Source organism: Haliotis asinina, chromosome 3, assembly GCF_037392515.1.
Source record: "Haliotis asinina isolate JCU_RB_2024 chromosome 3, JCU_Hal_asi_v2, whole genome shotgun sequence".
Taxonomy (NCBI): Eukaryota; Metazoa; Mollusca; class Gastropoda; order Lepetellida; family Haliotidae; genus Haliotis; species Haliotis asinina.
Genome location: NC_090282.1, coordinates 87,578,946 through 87,600,447, shown reverse-complemented (window position 1 = coordinate 87,600,447; position 21,502 = coordinate 87,578,946). Strand labels below are relative to the sequence as shown.

The following is a 21,502-nucleotide window of genomic DNA, read 5'->3' as shown; positions in this document are numbered from 1 at the left end:
ATTCACTACTTCCATCACTTTTGTTTTCTCAATAGTGTGCAACCCCACTTTTTCAAAAAGCTGTATCACTCTATCTATTATATGGTCTCTGCTTCCATGATTCTAAACATCAGGGCTGGATACAGTTTTTTGAAAAAGTCGGGTTGCACACCATTGAGAAAAGAACAAAAGTGTGTATGCGTGTGCGTGCGTGCGTGCGTGTGTGTGTGCACGCACCCCTCTCTGGATCCGCATAGGGCCCGCATAAAGAACATTCCAAGTTACAAAGGTATAAGTATATCGGTATCCTGCGTAGTAGACTAACAGCTAGTCTCTGAAATGAACATATTTTACTGAAAAAACGTTCATAGTGAAAAAAATAATATAATGAAATGGAGCCCTGAGACTTTCTTCATTTTCAGCCTGAAGCTAAGGAAATCTAGACTTCCCACATTTTCTAGACTTGCGTGGGCTTTCTTGGATATAAATACTTCAGGGTCTGTACGACAGACTACCTGCGTAGTTCCTTTATAAAATAAGTTGTCCTGTAGTTGTATCTTAACAGCAACGTTTACGACATTCTAAATAAATCGTAGTAATATGTTTGAAAATTGAGAGTGGACTAAATTCGCCTTAAGAATCGGAGACAGATTTAATGACTTGGAATTCTTGGATACTCAAATTTTACGACAAATGACATCATTTTTGGTAGGGATGAAAGATCAAAGGGAGCCGCACGCACCTGCCAGTTGCAGACGACAAAGTTCGGGTTCGGTTAGTTATGTCTGCGGCACAGAATCCTAGATCGAGAGAAAACATGAGCCTTCTTCACGAAATTTTAGTGACGATCAAAAATGTATGTGTTGCATATTTCGTATCTTTTTATCGCTTCTTTATTCCTCAGTCACCAAAATCCGTTTTCGGTGACATTGTTTTGATAACGGGATCGGGTAGCGGAATGGGTCGCCAGCTTGCGGTTGAGTTCGCAAAGCGTGGAGCGGTGATTGTTCTGTGGGATATTGATAAAGAAGGAAATAACGAGACACTAACAATAATTGAGGACATCGGAGGGACGGCGCATTCCTTCATTGTTGATGTCAGGTGAGTTAAAACTCTTTAAAGTCACTTTAAACGCACCTGCAGATTTACAGACACTCAAATGCAAGAATTTGGAATTTTAATGTCATATTATGACCTCAAGGGGCACAAGGCCTTCACATTTGACCAGACTGACTCATTGAGTTCGGACACTGAAAGAAATCAATCTCCGTTATTTGAAACTGTTAACATTATGTTACCTATAATTAATGACAAGGTGAACTGGTGGCGTTTTTTTTTTATCGTATGAGATACTGAAAAAAATAAACGTGACGTTAAGTAGCAGAACTCCAGTTTAGAATGTCATTCATGATGTCATCTCCTCCTGATGTACTTGTTTTCTTTAATCTATCATACAGTTCCAAGTAATGTTATGTGCTACACGAAACAAACATTTAATTTATGTTCTGATTTTTTAAATTATAATCAAAATATGTTTATCTTTCTTCCAAAAAAGTCCTTGAGCCCATGAAGTTAACTAGCCGTCAGTTAACATGTACCAAAAGAGAAAAATTTGTCAGTTTTGGAAACCCTGTGTTTGCCCAGGAATTCACCGTGTGTGTGTGTGTGTGTGCGTGTGCGTGTGCGTGTGCGTGTGTGTGTGCGTGTGCGTGTGTGTGAGGGGGGTAGGGGTAAATTTGCATTGTACATAAAATTTAGGGAGTGTCATTCACATTGTACACGAGAGTACGGCGTAAAACTAAACTCACTCACTCACTCACTCACTCACTCACTCATTGTACATGATCCTTCCTTAAAATCATCACAACCCCTCAAGCCATAAATTATGACCAGTCCCTTACATAGAATAACGCCTAATGTTTGACAGACAGAAAGTTATATCTTATGAGCTGATAGGTTAACTATTGCAATGATCTGTGGAGGCTTCTGTCATAGCTGAACACTAAATATGTTAGCCACAACAGCTTATATTGAAAACATAGTAACAGCTAATGGGCACACATATTTGTTCAAATTTTAGAGAAACATGATGTATACTCTTACAAAAAAGAAGGGGAACATGAACTTTGAAGTCTGGTAGAAAGAAAACCCACTGAGGAACGTTACAAAGAAATTCATCTTGTGTATGCAGCATCATTTCACGTTATCACCACACACAAACACAAGGTTAGAGCCTCCTACATGTGCATGGGGTGTCATTATGAATTTTGACGTTTGACAGGCAGGTGGATAGATCACTGTAGACCATTTTTTCTGATAATTTTCTTGCATCTGTGCATAGTCAGGGTTTTCAGGGTCAAGTCACACACTACTGACTGGAAATTGTAAACCTGAAATTTTCATGTCATGCTCCAGTCACCTAACAAGAGGGGATAACTGAACGATTAGCTTTGCCTTGAATGAAATCCATGTGGTGATGCATTCTCAAAACATCCATTTTTATTCTATTAACATTGACTCAGTCCCATATATCTCCCAAGTTTGACAATTGTACATTGAAAGTACAGTTCTCCTACATATTTTTTAGAGCATATGCTTGGTATGCAGCAGTTTGTATTTCCCATTCATAAAATAAACAAAAAAATCAATATTATTGTCTAAACATTTAATACACCCAAACTGAAACAAAACAATAAATCCACGAAAAAGTACCCTACACTGCACATTTATTGAAAGTATGAATAATAACTAAGCTCCTATGACAGCAGTCTAATAAGTAATTTGTAACTCCTGACTAGAGCTCTATGTGGACGTCTTTGTCCCTCAGCAATACTGACAGTGTCTAACTGATTAATATTGTTGCCAGCTATGACCATGAAATGTACCAGGCTTTAAAACCCACGTGCATATATGCATAGTTAAGAGTGTATACAGATGCATTGAGCCAAGCTAAAACTGAAAACATAATGAAAACAATAACTAGGCATAACATAGAATTGCATAAAGTAAAAGTTATTTGGAAAGTTACATAAACAATCCCCAATAAACATTTGGTGAAGCACTTTAGCATGCAAGGTCATGCTGATGCGTGCATTGTTCAATGTCGACAGTCTTTGTGGAGAAGCATTATGGTAGGGGGAGCATCACATCTCATGGTCCAACACAACTTGTCATTGTCAGTGTCAGTCTGACCAATCTGCAAGACAAATATGATAACTTTCAGCCATTCTTGTACTCCCTTGCTGAATGCTAGCTGAATTGGGACAAGCCTTGGTTCAGACATAGAACAACATTCCCCAGACTTTCTTCAGTCACCTAGTGTAGACTGTGCATCACCATTGTCTACCATATATCAATGCCAATGGTGGGCACACTTGATACTGAATTTGTAAGCTCACTTTTGACACCACATCTCCTCATGGGCACGTCACGATGCATCATGTCAAATCATACAGATTACGATATTATCATGTCAACAGTTACATACTAATAAGGGAAACACCACAAATCATGTTATTATCTTATTGCATTATAAAATGGCATAACATCATATAATGCACAGTTTTCTTATTCCAGTAGTATATTGTCTTGTCTTTTTTCTCTTTACTATATTCTATGAATACATGACACTTTTTATGGCATTGGTGAGTCTGTGTGTTCTGAAATGTCAAGGCAGTGCTTTACACCAGAGAGTGATATTGGTGAGTCTGGGTTCAGTGATGTCAAGGCAATGTCTCAGACCAGAGAGTAGCATTGGTGAGTCTGTGTGTTCTGTGATGTTTAGGCAGTGTCTCAGACCAGAGAGTGATATTATTGAGTCTGTGTGTTCTGTGATGTTGAGGCAGTGTCTCAGACCAGAGAGTAGCATTGGTGAGTCTGTGTGTTCTGTGATGTTGAGGCAGTGTCTCAGAACAGAGAGTAGCATTGGTGAGTCTGTGTGTTCTGTGATGTTGAGGCAGTGTCTCAGACCAGAGAGTGATATTGTTGAGTCTGTGTGTTCTGTGATGTCGACGCAGTATCTTAGACCAGTGAGTGACATGGTGAGTTTGTGTGTTCTGTGATGTCAAGGCAATATTTTAGACCAGAGTGACATTGGTGACTTTGTGTTTAGTGACCGACAGGCAGTGTACCGGACAGGAGAGCAGGTCCGACAGGAAGTGGGAGATGTCACAATCTTGATCAACAATGCAGGAGTTGTTACTGGCAAGTCGCTGTTGGAGTCTCCGGATCACTTGATTGAGAGAACTTTTGACGTTAATCTACTTGCTCACTTCTGGGTATGTAAGATCAATTTCCAATATCTAGTGCAGTTAATCACCAAACTCAAAGTGTGTGCTTGAAAATTTACTTTGAGTACTAACAGTTTATGAAAGAGCAAGGTAAACTTTGCAATATGATCTCAATGATTTGAGGTGGCCATGTCTTTTCTTCAGACCTTGCAGATTGTAATGGTCTGTTGCAAAGCACACTGGACATTACTATGAGGCGAAACAAGAAATTGGTTGTGTTGTTATGTAGCTTCTAAAAGCATAGATGCCAACCCTGAATCATATGAAAGCAGAGTCATGCCTTGCCCAAAGCAATTCTTTGCCCTGAAGGTGCGAAATGGGGGTGAGCAGGGGGATCAGGACCCTTTTGACGGTGGGTGTCTGGGGGGGCCTCCCCTACAAAAATAGATTAAGTCTGCTGGAAATATGCAATTTCTAGGCATACTTAACCAGATAATACTTATTTGAAATGACCATATTCAAACAGCAACTTACTAAAATTCTTTCAAACATTCTAAATTTATCAACCTATTTGTATTTTCTAACAATCAGAGTTTTTCACAGACAAATCAGAGAGTAGATTTTCTGAGTAACTTCTCCAAAATTGGAGTGGTTGGCACCTCTGTATTAGCTGTGTACCTGAAACAACAGTAATCCATTTACTGGTCAAAATTTGAATTGCAGTGGAAAAGATACTTTGCGATAACCCTATGGTTCATGATTAGATATTTTGAAAATCCCTTCATTCAAGTACTGTGGCTTCAAACTCCGGACTGTGATAAACTACCGCCTTCTCATAAACTGACACTCGTAGCAATAATCTGTGGTACCAGAAACCTGTCCAGTAGACCTGACGATAATGTCGTCTTTGGTCAGAGAGGGATGTGGCCCCTGCTTAGTTTTTTATTGCCAGCACTTGCATGGCTGCAGTTGCTGGTTCCATACTGTGTGTAGTGTGGTGACCTGTTTCAGGCTGACAAATCTTACCATATTAGCTAAGTCTCTAGTCAGTCTCTAGTCAGTGTATTGTCTGAGCTTTTCTTTTGGTACTATTCCTCCACATGATTCATGGTGCATTGTCTTTGTGTTTCACACTACTGGCTTGCCCTTTTGTGACCATTACCATGGCTTCAGATTCTACAGGTTTGTCCTTTGTTTAAAAAAATATTAGGAGGGAAAATCAGTGTTTTCTTCATTGAAAAAACAAATTTTAAATAAATTTTGTAATGACAATTTATTGGACTCTTTAATAAGAAACAAATACCTTACTTGCTTGATTCTTAACTTAGTCAAGTAATCCTCTGGGAACATTAAATCATCTGCCCCTGGACTTTCAAGCTTAATAATTCCCGTATACTGAATGGCTGCCATATTCAGAACAAGACTGATTCAAAAGTAATTATCTCTTCATTGCCTTTATAAACATGATAGAAATCTCTTCTGCCTGTAAGGGTTCTATGAACTGTAACTCAATTAGTATAATATATGATCCTGGACCGACAGAACTAATCTAAGGACTGTAGTCCATAGTCACTGTAAACTGTTAGTGATGTGATTTAACTTCATTCCACATACACATACCTCTGTAGCAAGACGAGTCTTGGCCTAATAAACTTTTAGGTTTGTGCCCCTTATCTAAAAACTTGGTTGAAGACTGGGTGTGAGGTTTTTGCACACTGTCATGCATGCTAAATGAGTGCAGCTTATCTGCAAAAATAAATGGTGTTTCAAAGCTATTTTATTTGGATGTAAACATGTGACAAAATGAGTTTGTTTTGGTGTAATAATGCATGAATACCAGTTTTCAAATATCATTGTACATTCATAAACAGCATTTGAAATAGCTACTGGACCACTACCAGTACCCAAATGCAAGTGAATACTGTGAATCTGGCCACTAATATACTGTAAAAGCTAGCCAGCTGGAAATGTCAAATAATCTTTTCTTCATTTAATGTTCTTCATGAATATGATGAAGTCATGAAAGGTCTGTCTTCAAAAGTTTTGTGATATTTATTATCTCATGTCACACAAAGATTGCCATATAAAAAATGTCAATAGCATTGTTCAAAAGAGGTTAAGAACTATAACAATAAAAAATTATTATTTCCGAGGGATGACAATAACTTATATATTTAATTACTGGTAGCAATCACATCAATCCTGACCAATGTGCACCTGGATGTTAATATTTTTCTGGGCCAGTGTAGTGTGATTTGAAGTATGATGTGGGCTAGCAACATTTTTTCTTAACAAACCATCCTGGCCAGTGACTTTGTAAAATACATTCATACACTGTTCATAAATACACTTGGTTGGTGGGTTCTGTTTAATGTCAATACGAGTCTTAAGCCAGAATGTGAAGTTTTGCATTATTTGTAATTATTTTATACCTATTATGATTAGTATTTTCCAAGGCCGTGTTAAATATACTAGATGACAACAAAACATCTTGACTCTTTTACTGAGCTTCACCTGATGTTCTTGTCAGTATTTAGGATACATCCCTGTACAGTTATTTCACAAGCCAGACTATTGTGCCAAGAAACACAACTCTTTTCCCACAGAGAACAATGGGGCATGTTGACATTTTTATAGAAGGTCGGGTCAACCTCTTGACCGACCTACATTACCCAGGTAACTCCATCTGAGGGGAACCTGTTTAATTTTTACTTGACAATTATAGAGGAGGTGTTTTATTGAAAGACTGGTCTGGGGCTCTGTTGTCTGTTTGGTTTGCTGAGAAGTACAAAACGTGAGATACTTCTCTTTACTTTACTTCTACTTTACTTTTTGTGAAGAGACACCAAAGTTATGAGGAATGTTTTTGTGACAGTTTATAGAGTGGTTGACATTCATATGAAGTTTGTGTATTGTCAAAATACAAGATACATTTTGTTACCATGCTGGCAACTTCATGTTCCATTACTTCATGCACAATACACCAGGCTGTGGCTGGTAAATTACTATGAAAACATGTTTGAAAACAAGAAAAAACACATTAGTTTAATGCTTACAACAGAAAATGAAAGTCTTGTTCAAGCAGGACAAGCTCAAAACTTTTGTCAAACAGTGAGATACAGTGAACTAAACATCAGGTCTCTGGACTCTGGAAAGAACAGTTATTTAAGGCTGTAGAAAAGTACAGGGTGATATTATTACATTGACAATTCTAGGTTTTCATTGAAGCTGATTAAAACCAGAAAACTCAGAAAGAGAATCATTTCTTGGGTCACTGAGATTTGCTTTTGTAGTATATGAACCTCATTACCAACTGAATGTGATCATTGACAGCTAAGATCACGATAAGAACTCTTTCCTTTCATCTCTGTTTAGAACACCATAGCCTTTTGATTTTCAGGTCTGGAATAAAAACAATGTTCACAGATTAAAACTAATATCCAAGCTAAAAAGTTCTAAGCGGAAGAAAACTTAGAGGTGCTCCATGTCTCTATATGTGAAGTCCTCATACTGCATGGCTAGTGCTGGATTAGCACATACCAACTCAGGAAGTGCATGGACACATCATAAGGCCAAATATAAAACTGGTTCTGATTACACCTCTTTAAAATCTAGGGTAGGTTGGTAGGATTTTGTTTACTTCTTGTTAGAAGTAAACTACAAAGTAATATCACATTTATCAATGTGTGATTATCTATTCAGTCAGTCTTGTCGCCATTGTTGACATTCTGTATCAGAATGAGTGATGTCTCTATGTGCCAGGAGAATACAACAGTATCTGAATGCTAATTATTCTTACTGCTTAAAATAGTGGGGTTCCCACCAAAATTCAAGGATAGATCGTGTAATCAGAGGTACAACAGTTGTGTTAGCCTAAACACAATTAGACCTTGCGTCTGATGAATGTTACAATCAACCTTTTTGTATTTCAGACAGTGAAGTGTTTCTTACCTGCTATGCTACGAAGGAACCATGGACATGTTGTCAATATAGCCAGCTCTGTCGGACTTGTAGGTGTCAACAAGCTGACAGACTATTCAGCTTCCAAATTTGGAGTGGTGGGCTTCACCGAGGTTTTGAACTATGAGATAGTGTTTGCTGGTTATGATCAAGTTCATACTACTGTGGTGTGCCCATCTTATACAAAAACAGGGATGTTTGAAGGCTGTGAAATGAGGTGAGACTTTTGTCCATATTTCTCCAAGGCCTTTGTAACCGATTTGACATAAATGTTTTTTGAATGATGGAATTGCTCAATTTCTTAGTGTTGTCACATATGCAGGCTTCAGAATGTATTTTGTTTTGCAGATATCTCATCCCCTGCCAACTCTTGTCATTTGGGATAATGTGCTCTTCAGCTATGTATATTTAGCATTCTATGCAAATGTTATGAAACAAAATGATCACAAGTGCTGTCTCTGCCATATGTTGACTATGTTGGTGATATGAAGTTACTCTTCATCTGTACATATGTTTTCCAGGACATACCCTATCTTTGAGCATCACAGGTTTGTGGCTAGACTCTGAAATCTTCATCAGGTGGTTCATGTATGTGTGGCTTTATTTCATGTGAACCAGTGGATCATGTGAACTAATGTCATGATGATGCACTGTATATATATATATATATGAAAAGCACTGTCTATAGAAAGGCTGTTCAGGAATCGTTTCTAGTGGGCTGTAGCTAGTGGTTTCAGTGCATCCATGATGATGCACTGTATATATGAAAAGCACTGTCTATAGAAAGGCTGTTCAGGAATCGTTTCTAGTGGGCTGTAGCTAGTGGTTTCAGTGCATCCATGATGATGCACTGTATATATGAAAAGCACTGTCTATAGAAAGGCTGTTCAGGAATCGTTTCTAGTGGGCTGTAGCTAGTGGTTTCAGTGCATCCATGATGATGCTGTATTGGTCTACTGTATGTATAAACACTAGTCAGATATGGACGGTTTGTAAGTTACAATCATAAGAAATATGCAGACATGCGTTACCTTACACCTCCATGAAAAGTTTTATTGTACCTTGTCTATTTATTCTCAAAAACATTTTCAAAATAGTGTTAAACTATTGTTTACCAAATAATGGCATTTTGTTTTGCTTACTCTGAAGTATGTTATTTCATCTTAACAAAAAATATCCTACAAGTCATGTATTGTCTGTGGCTAATAACACACTTGAAATCTCTTGTCTTCAGTCTTTGCACATTTGGAGGGGAATTTTTTTTATGGATGTCAACTTTCTTACTATGAATAAATGAATGGTAGGAGCCAAGAGCACACATATGTACATATAAAACAACAGAAGTAATAAGGCAACAAAGATACAATCTACACAGTGGAAGAATTGGAGGCCAATATTACCAGTTCATTAGCGCTGAATGAACACCAGTACTTAACAGTTTATTAGCGCTGAATAGAAATCAGCACTTAACAGTTGAACAGTGTTGATAGGTGATGAACAGTCGATTGCTAAAGCTGGGATCAGCAGTTGCCGGGGATCTGGTAAATATATCGTCTGGGGTTGGGGCTAGTGCTATTCTTAAAGGCCACATGCAACCAAAAAATCAAACATGATTAAAACACAGTTATCACTTATTCATGATGTATAAAATGCTTTGCTGATTGAGAAAAAGCAAATCAACAAAACTATAAGCATATAATCTTATTATTTTGTCCTTGGATTTACCTCCCTTGAAATGAAGCAGCCACGATACAGAACCCAGACAAAGCCAGTGGGTGTGCGCTCAGGTGTAACGCAACTTTTTCATTGGCCAATGGTTCATTAGTCGATACGCTTAGCCGGCTCTTCGTTTATGGCGTGTAAGCCCGATGAGTGTTAATTGCATGTGGTCAGTGATTGAAGTAGTGCATTGCATATTTTGATTAGCAGGCAGACAGGCAGACTATAAGTGTCAATAAACCAGGCATTAACTTTCCTCTGTGACAGAGTCTGCTTATCACAATCAACATGATTTTTGGGGTTTTTTTTATGTAATGAGTAGATTATTAACTTATTTGTGTACATAACCAGGATTAGACCAGTGCTGAGTACCTCACACTTCGGGCAGGCATACTGTTTCAAGCTCCACAAACCTATTCACTGCACATGCGTTATGAGCGCAGTGCAGCAAAGCTGTTGAAACCACTTCATGCTTTGCCTAGTTTCCGAGTTACAACCCTTGTTTTCATAGACGATTCTGTCAAAATCTCTTGGTGTCGCTAGGCTGTAATCTGTGTCATCATTCACTTGATGCTCAGTTAATGAATTTATAACAGGTATAATTAGTGGTAACGCCACTTAGATTACCCGATAAAGGTGCCCATTTGGCATTTCTTGTGTCTGGATCGGTCAAATGATTGACCGATAACACACTGATTGATTAATTACTTTATGCAGATTTCTCAAAAGGTAGTGTTTAGGTATGCCCATTTACTTATCTATACTGAACTGGTGTCTGCGTAAAAGCTACACCTTTCTTTGAAAGGATTAACCTCCAATACAAAACTAAATTACTTTTTTAAAAGCATAACAGACATTATACAACTAGTTGCCAGGTGAGCTATCTTGTGTGACCATTGAGACTATACACCAGTGTGAAAAACCTGCAATGATACATCATTTTTTCGTATATTAGACTGTTAAAAGACACATCACTTGTGAGATCTGCGGGTGAATGGCATATCACTCATTTTTGTGGACACTGATGGATGCATTCTTGAACAAGGTAATAGAAAGATATTGGTCCTATAACTTTAATTTGTTTTAATTTTAATGTTTGCATTTTGTTTTTAAGTTGTTGTAGCATTCAACAGAATCATTGTTTTCATCATGAAGTGTAATGATACAGACAACATACATTAGGGCGTGAGTGCGAATTATGATTTGCATAGGCAAAGTATAAAATGTAGATATTACATTCCTGTTATACATCTGCTAAAGTATCTGCAGATCGCTTCTTTTTATTAAGTTTCAAAATGCACACAAGTATGATTATAAAGTAATTAGGATTATAAGACCCAATATACTGACAAGTGTCTACATGTAAACGTTTACAAACCAAGTGAATTTAGCAAGTGAAGAAATTTATCCTGATGTATTTTCACTGCGACCCCCACCTCGTTTCCGTGGAAGAAGTCGTTATATGACAAGTTGTGTCATGCAAAATCCTTTTGGCCATATTTAACTACTAGTAGAATGTAGTTTTGATTTTCTAACTTGATGAAAATGTGAAAACGGGGAAACAAGCCATAATCTCAATAATTCTAACGGACTTAAGTCCGTGACTTCACGATTTAAAAAAAGGGCAACGCCTTATCTGAGGTTAAATGCTATTTGTCTCTTGCGACAGAGTTACGTAACCTGTCTGTGGTTTCATTGGCGGGCAAGAGTCAAGCAGACAGCTTTTTGGCAACTTTTAATTGCTTGGCATGAATTAACGACAAGTTTTTGAAGAATGAATTTGGTGTTCCGCTTAAGACTAACCGCAAGTCTTTCATATGTAATGGTTAAGAGAGTACAAAAAAATTGATTTTATTCATCCTTTAACTGGTAGTACTGGCTTCCAATTGTTCCATTGTTTAGCTTGCATCTTTGTTGTCTTATCAGTTTTCTTGTTTATGCATGTACATGTATGTGCTCTCTGCCTCCTACCACTCAGTCACCTGATAAAGAAGGAGTAAGGCTATACTCTGAAACATTGGGTATATTCATAACATAAAAGTTGACATTCATAACAAAAAAACTCTCTTCCTTAATTATATGACTTTTAAATGCCTTTTAAAGACCTTTGTACTTAAGTTTTACACCCAGCTGCCAGATTGTCGGACAGTTGGTCTTTGAATGAATTCAGCCCAGTAACGTAGGAGAACTGGTCAATTTTGGAAATGAGCACTACAATACATATTGAACTGACATGTCTGGGACTCAGCACTTGTGATAATTACAAGTATGTGGTTGCAATGTAGTTCTAGGTACAAGCAGTTGGGATCACACCAAAGCCCTGAAATCAATTCCCTAAGTGTGAAGGTGACTTTATGTGACTCTGTCATGGTATGGTGCCATCAGTACCTCAAGACTCATCAAACTTACTGAGAGAATTCGAATCAGAGCTGCCATGATGGCAATAGTGATGTCCTGCTGAGCCCTTCTTTGCCGTTCATTATTGGCTCATTTTTATTTTATTTGCATGAGTACAGACTACCATTTATGTAAGTCTTTCCATATTTATTTATTCCCCCGATTTGTGTTGCACATTGTCAGCATATGTCCAGTCCATTAAACTATATTTCTATTCAGTATTTGCTGCTAATTTAATCAGGGTTTAGTATCAATAGTTATATCATACATATACACATTTTAGTAAATGTACCTGATATGCTTCCAGGTAAGGATTGACCCCAACAAAGCTTTTAATGGATTACACTTTTCAGCTTTGTCTTCACATGGTTTCTTTCTCTTCATGTCAATCACTACTGAACTTGCACAGTTATTTACAACTGGAAAGATGTTGCTGTTCATGGCGTTGTATAGAGCGTAATTAAACAAAGTTTGACAGTCTGGTTGAATCAAATTTTTGAGAGTGGCTGGACTATACACTTTTTCCTTTCTCCCAGCTGGTGCACGATGTTGTTGCATGACAATGCCACCCTGTTTACGGATACACCTGTAGAACCTGTACATGTATATACTTGTTTATTGTCCTCACACGAGCTGGACCTGTTTTGCTGAAAAAACGCAACACCAGCTACAGAATAATTAAGAAGCGGTATATATATTTTGAGACATTGATGATAAGATTTTGATTATTTTTGCATGGATGAAATATGTTGACTGGTTCTTCAAATTGCCAAGAAAATCATCATATTACGTGTAGTAGTATTAACTTCTGATGTTTTGATATGATTTTGAAGCATGTTTACTCCATGCTCTACAACATGCTGTATAACCTACTATATGATATGAGAATGATGTTGATGCCGTGCAGCATGCATGCTAATGACACTTTCTTGATCACCTGGTGTGAACGCTTAATGTCTAGAACAATCTTACCTGGTTTCAGCTTCTACCCACTTGTAAAGAATTACAAGTCAATAAGCTGATTGATCTTTGATGAGAAAACTGTGTATTAATGTCTACCTCTTCCCACAGATTCCCTGCAGTTATACCACCCCTTGAGACCAAGGCTACAGTGCAGAAGATCATTCAGGGAATTCTAACCAATCAACATCAGATTTGTATTCCACGCCTTGTGTATGTTGTATCAGTGCTGAAGACGTGAGTATATTGCATGCATCTGCCAGATGTGCTGCCATATCTAAATCAGTTTTAGAAACGTGTGGTAGTTAGGTTAAGTGAAAGTATTGCTCATTATCTTTGTTAGTGAGTCCATTAAAGAAAAGCTGAATATACCATTGTGAAACTTGATAAAAACCTAAATAACTCAACACTCTATCACTGAAAGCTTTCTAAGATGGATTTTGAAAGCTGATATCTTTGATTCCATGCCCTGTTCTTGTCAAGAGATGGGTTGTATTCTTTTGTAATTAGTATGAAGCCATGGTTTTTATAGAATAACTCTGAACTTAAGTTTTTAAGTTGGCCATGTTGATTATTGATACTTTTACAATTTGAGCTGTAGACACTGTGTAGGATATTGCCTTGTAGAACTGGATGCTGTCACTGGTCATTTTAACTTTTGCTAAGTCTTCGCTGACAATGATGTAGAGCATTATGGCCATCCCAGTAATTACAGGCAGAACCTATTGATTTGGTAGGATTTAGTCAGATTAGTTCAGGGAAGTGCTCAATGCCTGGCAGTCACCAAGTGTGATGAAGCTCTATGCCAGAATCTCTTAATGTAAAATTAAGTCAATTTTGATGTGTGGAGCAACACTTCAAGTAAATGTACTGATGGTCCTACATAATCAATCAATAATCCTCCCCACCCCTACATCCAGCTCGACCTATCCCCATCTCACCCCATACATCAATTCAAACCCTAACTCACCCACCTATAATGCTGAAAGTTTTGCACTTTAACAGACATATCACTTCAAAGAATAATTAAGTTTTTTAACTACCGGTAATTAAGATATGAAAACAATGACAGTATCTGGTTTCTGGAGATGAGAAAGTAAATGGCAGCTCAAGTAAACTGCTGGATCAGCTGTCTTGAGTGGATGGATTGTATGATCCCCAACAAGTCAGTAGACAAGTCAGAGGCTAGTGTACACTACAGTGACACTTGTATTGATTTCCGAGCCAGAACCTACAGGCAGATACTGTCACATGGTGTACAGGAAGGACAGGCATTACAGATGAAGGTTTGACAGCTGGGGTCAAAAGATCTGTCAGAAAATACTTGACACTGATCTGTGCATTGCGTGGTAGGAGAGCATTAGGCACAACCTGAATATAGAAGCATGTATTTTCAGTCAAGAGTTCGGCAGACTAGTTTCCTGCCATTATTTGCTTGTGTGCAGAATATTAGTTTGTATATAGCAGAACTTATTTATAGAATCTCTGCCATGTTTCATATTGACAATTGGCTTACCCTGAGAGATATAACCCCAGCATGGTGTTTGAGTTGTACTACTGATAGGTGGCTTCAAACCTCTAACCTCCAAACAATACAGATAGTGCTTCCTCCTATGCCTAATATGCAAGCCTGTGAAAAGTAAAATTTTGCAACATGGTCACAATGACAGCCTTGGCATTCTGCAGAAGCAAGTTTCTGTGGACTGCTTATATGTTGGATCTGAGCAAAGGGCAGAACTGTGTCATCTACATTGATTATCAGCATCTTTGTCATACAAGGTGATTAGCATGATTGAGGGGTCAGATTAGCTGACTTGTTTAAGTCATGTCATTAAATCTCAAATTTATGGATCAGTGCCCATGTAGTTTATCATGCATTTGTCTGGTCCAACCTTGAATCTACAGACCTAAGTCTGCTTAGTGTGATACTGAATACAAATCAAATATGTAATCCTAACAGCTGTAGTCAGCCACCATTTCAGGGCTGTGAGTATTGTTGTAGTAGTAATCACGAATATGAGTCTGTTCCCACTTGTATTGCACTTCTTGTAGGAAGCTATAAGCCATTGATTTTTCTGTAACCAGTCGGTTATGGTTGTTTTACATCAGAATGTTTTAGCATAATTTACGTCATGTTGTACTGATCAATAAACTCTCTAAGGCAGCATAAAAATGTTTTTTAAAAAAGTAACGAGGGCAGTAGGACTTTTATTTTTAATACTTTATCAAAAGAAAGTGATGAGGGAGGAACACATTTATATTTTTTTTCTCAGAAATACAGTTTGGAAAGTTTAGCACGCATTAATGAGCTATAGATTCAATCACACTCATTTTTACAGACAGTCATTCATTCAAGTCAAATTTATTTTTTCAAAATGGCAATAGAAAATTGTCACACGCACAAATAAAAGTCATGCGTCGATGCCCGTGAAACATTTCACTTTTTTTATTTAGCCTAGTGCTTCATAGTAGATGACAATTGACTTTTACTTGGCATGCTAAGGTTGAACGAACCATTAAACCAGTAAACCACTGCTACTGACAGGGGTGTGGAATCTGTGCTGGCCGAGTTCTGCCTGGCCCTGACTGAAATACTTAGCTTAATATGATTAACTGTGGAGAAACCTGAGCCTACTGGTAATTGAGTCTAAACCTCTCCAGGCAGAAATAGAACATAAGTCATGGGGAAATAACGCTAATCTGATGACAACAGGTGTCATGCCAGCTCTTGTATCCTGCAGTTGCATATTGCACACGATCTCTACAACAGGGATGTTGGCAAGCCAGGAGAAAACTTATAAGAGCAGTGATCATAACATTTTTAACATAATAAGAAGGAGGGAGAGAGGATGAGAGAGGGAGAGAGAGAGATTTGCATATAACATATTAAAGAGAGTGATGGTAATATTCAGCATTCAGTAACAGTACTCCATCTTGTGAAATTAGGTCTTTTAGCTTGATAATGATGCAGGAACCAACATGGAAACTTTGCTCTATGCAATGAATAAGATTTTGTGTCATCCATAAGGTTATATGTTTCATTTCCGAGTCACCAACTTCTAGAATGCCAATCAAACAGTTAGGTCTGGAGCACTCAAGGTAGTCATCAGACAAAATGCTGCTCTTATTCTAACATGTGATATAATGTCAGATGAGAAGCAAGACAAAACTAACTTCTTATACCTAAGAAAAAGATGTTACAAAATTCTACACTCAGCCCCTTGTAGCTCTTTCCAGACTTCTTTTGTTAGTGTTAAAACAAAAATGCTTTGATTCAGGTGTTTTATACTCATGCAGTTAGGTTGATAGAAATATATTTTTCTTAAATGTGAAGTCACTTTCTGTCAAATTGGTAGAGCTATCATAGCCAGAAAGAGCAAAACATGATGACTTTTGTATTTTACAGTCTGTTAGATCCAAACCACTTTGCAGGCACAGATACTTCACGGAAATACAGTCGAACCCCATTGTCTCGAACTCGGTTGAGACGAATTCTCGGATGTGTCAAACTGACATCTCGGTCCCTGCCGATTTCCTTATATTTATCATTATTTTTACCCTGATGTGTCGAACTAGATGTGTCGAATTTTCGGTTGTGTCGAACTCATTTTAGGGTCCCCAAAGGCTCCAACAAGTACAAATTTACCCTTTTGTCTCGAACTGTCAAAGCTGGTTGTTGCAACTGAAAACTCAATCGGAAGTCATCCTCATAAACGTGCTACTAAAGATCAAAAATAACGATTAACGGACTCAACAATCAAGTGACATGTTCAACTAAGCATCTGTACACACATTGTCAGCACACTTACCAACTGAACTTTACTCAAACAATTAACCATAATTAAGTTGTTACCAGTGACACGTTGATCACTGACCGACAGGATATCTCTAAACAAACAATGGCGCATGTTGTTGTCATGTGACAGTCTATGTTAGCGGTCATGTGATTTCCTTGAAAATACAAAATGAGAAGTGAGGAAAACGGAGTTGGATTATCTAAACTGATGTTTTGTTTTTGGTTTAGTATTTAAGGTGTAGGATCAATTTTTTTAACCAGTTACACGACACTGACACTTTTTCCAACCAGCTTGGTAAACGTTTATTGCAAAGATATATTGTTCGTATGTGTATCCTACTGCAAAATAACGATGTGTTAAGCACCGTGGTCATGTTTGTTCTTGGTCTTTTCAATGCTGACGGATGTGTCGAACACTCGGATAAGTCGAACTTTCCCCTTGGACCCGACGAGTTCGACACAACGGGGTTTGACTGTATGTTTTTAAGAACATCTCTCAAGTGATGGAAATTAACTTCATTTTCAGACAGGCCCTCAAGGGCCAGTAGACATAAAATCTTACTGGCCCAAGCTGTTTTCTACTAGCCTAGTTAAAAAAATGATGCAGTTAAGAAAAACTCATTTTATATTAACCAATTGTAGTGAGGCAAAAACATCTAAATCATGATTATAATGAGACCTTTTCATCAGTTATCAGAATCAGGGATTCAGATGGAAGTCTTTCCATCTTTTTGTTCAGCAATGGCACATACCCTTGTCGCCTAGCGGGCGCATAGTTCTAATTCGCCAGGACAAACTTCTACTCGCGTCGGGCCTGGTGGCAAGTGTTCAATCACTGCTCTCAGTTTAATCTCATCAGTATATTGTTTATTCTGTTCATTTCAGAATGCTGCCAACAGATGCTATGGTGGAAATCGTGAAATTTTTTGGAGCAGACAAGTTCATGGACACATATACAGGAAGGAGGTGAAATTCCTTCATTCAAAACTATTTAGATGTTATATGAGGACCTTGCTCAAGCACTATAGTCATTGTATGAGAAACTTGCTCAAACAGTCACTGGAAATATATCCCGTAAGACCATGAGAAGAGCTTCATAAAGGTTGGCATCAAACATTACAGAGTGACTTCCAGGCCTGCAGTATCACAAGACATTTGTACGGTGCAGTGGAGATCCTTGCAATAAAATTTGGGGGTTTGGGTGAAGACTTAGCAGACTGTTGGGCTGACAACATGACAGACAATATGACAAACTACAGCTGTACATTAAACAATCGTTTACTTACTCAACCCAATATACAAGTACCAGAATCAATACTTTCTGAGATTTTTCATAATTCTAAGTACATGTAACTTGTCAGTGACTTCTTATAACATGTGAAACTCATCTTGTGTCTCATTGTAAAACAGTAATGAGGTCAGATACGGGTTATGAGATAAGGTCATCACAGGAAACTGAGATTTCTTTCTCAGCCAAAGACATGGTAAGGAGACCTGCGGGTAACTGTATCACAGCAGGTTGTTTCATGTTGAAACTGACATGCTGAGGGTTTGAATGCCAGTTGTGGGGAAAAAAGTCGTGGGAAAACATCATAAACTCAAAAAAGTCATTCGACAAGTCATAACAATATTATCATCATCATTTGAACCTGTCATAATTATTCAAGCAAAATGCGTGACATGATAGTATGAACAAATCAAAACACTATCATCTGCAATAGCACTAGAACTACTAAAATGCTCATTTCTTCAGATTTGATAAGATCCAGCTGTTTACAGCATCACACTGAAAGGGCTAATTAACTAGTAAAATGAAATATTATAAACACAGTAAACAGGACCTTTTGGAAACATTTTGCTGTTGAATTAGCTTTTACTGACGATGAAAGTGAAATAATAGTACATATAAAATACAGTACATGTATAAATATGATGTTTTTATTTCTGTCGTTGAAGTGAATGGCCTTCATAAAATAAAGTAAAACGAAGTAAATAGTGTAGATCAGGGTGTTTTATTAGTGATAGTTATTTTTCTGATGATATTTTTTCCCATGACATTTTTACTATGAACTGAATGCCACAGTTTTGAGTGCCTGGCTCTGATGAGCACCCCCTGTGCAACACCTAAACCACTGAGTGTGAGAGTTTTGTGCTGGTGCAAGAACTGTTATCGAAAGAGTTTAACCTAAGTGTGTGTGCTTCACTACACAGTACTATATATGTGATGATAAAGTTAACACGCTGTCATGCTCCATTACCAGGCAGAAATACAAATAGCAGGTAGAACTTTACTCTAGGGCACTGACTATTATGTACAGGTTACATACAACCTTTTAGTAAAGGAACTAAACTGTACTCAAATCAAATTCAGTCATTAGTCTTGTCTACATTGCCAATCTGTGGCCCATGTAAGGCCATCTGTACCCATGTGTGCAACATCTTCCTGGTAGACACAAATTGTAGTCATGCTCAAATTCAGGGTGCTTTCATGTTCAGCCTTTCACCAGTTTCTGTGTTGATCATGCCATAAGAAACAGCTAGTACTCAGTCTTGACAACCAATTGAATACTGCTTTGAAAAAACTGTCACTGACAGTGTAACATTTTAAATCCAAGAGTAATTCACTGTGTTCGACGGAATAATGTTCACAATGAAATGTATTTTCACCATATGAATGGGAAGAAAGTAGCCCAGAAATATTGAATTGTAAATATTTAAAAAGTTGTAAGTCCATACTATACATTGTTATATTACCTTCCAACACTTAAATGCCCATCCAGCTTCTGAAATGTGTTTGTAATTGTGTACTGTGTAATTTTTGTAACGCATTTAGGGAATTGTGCAAAGAGTTGTTTAAACCAACTACATCTCTAGTTTCACAGCTTTTTAAACCTGTATGTACTCAACAGTTGATGTTTTATAATGTTCACATATTGTTTTCATTGTGATGTTGCTGTACTCAGGGAGGGATGCCCAGTCATGTTCGAGTGAGTGAGATCTGGGTTTACAACTTTCTGGAGCAGTAATCCTGTCTGCAGATGGAGAAACCACACCTCTGTCATTATTTCACTGTCTTGCCTGGGGAAGATCCAGTTTTACATGAGTGTTCTCTCCTACGACTGGACATAAAATACAATAAGAAAAGAGACCACAAGAATGTATATCATATGACTTGCTTGGAGCAAGTCTAGTTGTGAGGGATATATTTTACATCTGTTTTGTCCTTTTAATCGAATCTTTCCTTTGTTAATGGTGCTCTTATATTGTTTCTTGTTGAACAGACTGAATGTTGTCACACATTAAATGTATATTGATCGTATATTAGAGGAACATTTTATCCATAAAATCAGAAGTTTACAATATTTGTCTTCCTTTTATTTTATGCATATTTGAACATGTGCTGGGCTTTCTTTGGATACTATCAGCTTCCAGCTGGAGTGACACTGAATCACGTGTCATGCACCACCTCCACAAACATCAGCTGCACATGTCTAGAGTTTTCAGTGACAGTCTGGGCCAGTCAGGGCAACTGGTGTTCCAACAACCTGTTACAGACTTTTAACGTTTTAGGGCAGGTTTTACTTTTTCTGATAAATAATACTGGAGGCAGCAAGTGGAACAACTCAGGAAACTGAAACGGTGTCGGACACATTTGTTCAATTCCTTATCTTGGTCGGGGGGTTGAATAGGCCTTCAGCAACCCATGCTTGCCATAAAAGGCGACTATGCTTGTCGGAAGAGGCGACTAAGGGGATCGGGTGGTCAGGCTTGCTGACTTGGTTGGCACATGTCATCGGTTCCCAATTGCGCAGATCGATGCTCATGTCGTTGATCACTGGATTGTTTGGTCCAGACCGCCGCCATATAGCTGTAATATTGCTGAATGTGGCGTAAAACTAAACTCACTCACTGACTCAATTCCTTATCTTCAATTACAGCCGATGCTGTAACTGCATCACCTGAAGCCACACACTCTGAGACTAAGAGGGGGGTGCTTGGAGACATTGCATATACATTGTATCAGTCGCAGACACCCAGGCTGCGCTAGTCTGAATGTTACTTTTCTTTACATTCCACACACTAGTACCCTGGACTTGGCAGGGCTACTCAACTGAAAATCAAGCACTTGTAATAGCTATACTCTAAACGGAAGTTACAAGAATAGATCTTATCACGTTTCAGTCACATGGGCAATGGCTTCTGGACTGTTACAATGTAACATCAACATAATGAGTAAACCAGCCTTGAAGTTGGACATGATTTTGAACTTGGGTGCCATGACGAGGTGGACTTTTAAAAATTGGAATTTCAGTTTTGAAATGAAATCCGTCCATGTTTTGATGGTTTCTATGTGTTCATAAAACTTTCTTGACAGCATTTACAATTTTTTCGTAAAAAAAAAACATATCTGGTTGATTTGATTTTTATGAGAGAAACATGTAGGCACGTAAAGAGTGAAAAT

The 21,502-nt window shown here is 37.9% G+C and overlaps 1 protein-coding gene across 1 annotated transcript; it reads left to right on the top strand.

The window, feature by feature from the left end:
- The first annotated feature begins 686 nt into the window (after positions 1-686).
- Positions 687-20,400, top strand: LOC137277187 (short-chain dehydrogenase/reductase family 16C member 6-like). The gene is made up of 5 exons (XM_067808862.1): positions 687-1,080; positions 4,091-4,256; positions 8,141-8,385; positions 13,356-13,481; positions 17,926-20,400. Exons 1-5 carry the CDS (start codon positions 761-763, stop codon positions 18,008-18,010), a joined length of 942 nt encoding a protein of 313 aa, XP_067664963.1. The 5' UTR covers positions 687-760; the 3' UTR covers positions 18,011-20,400.
- The last annotated feature ends 1,102 nt before the right edge of the window (positions 20,401-21,502 follow it).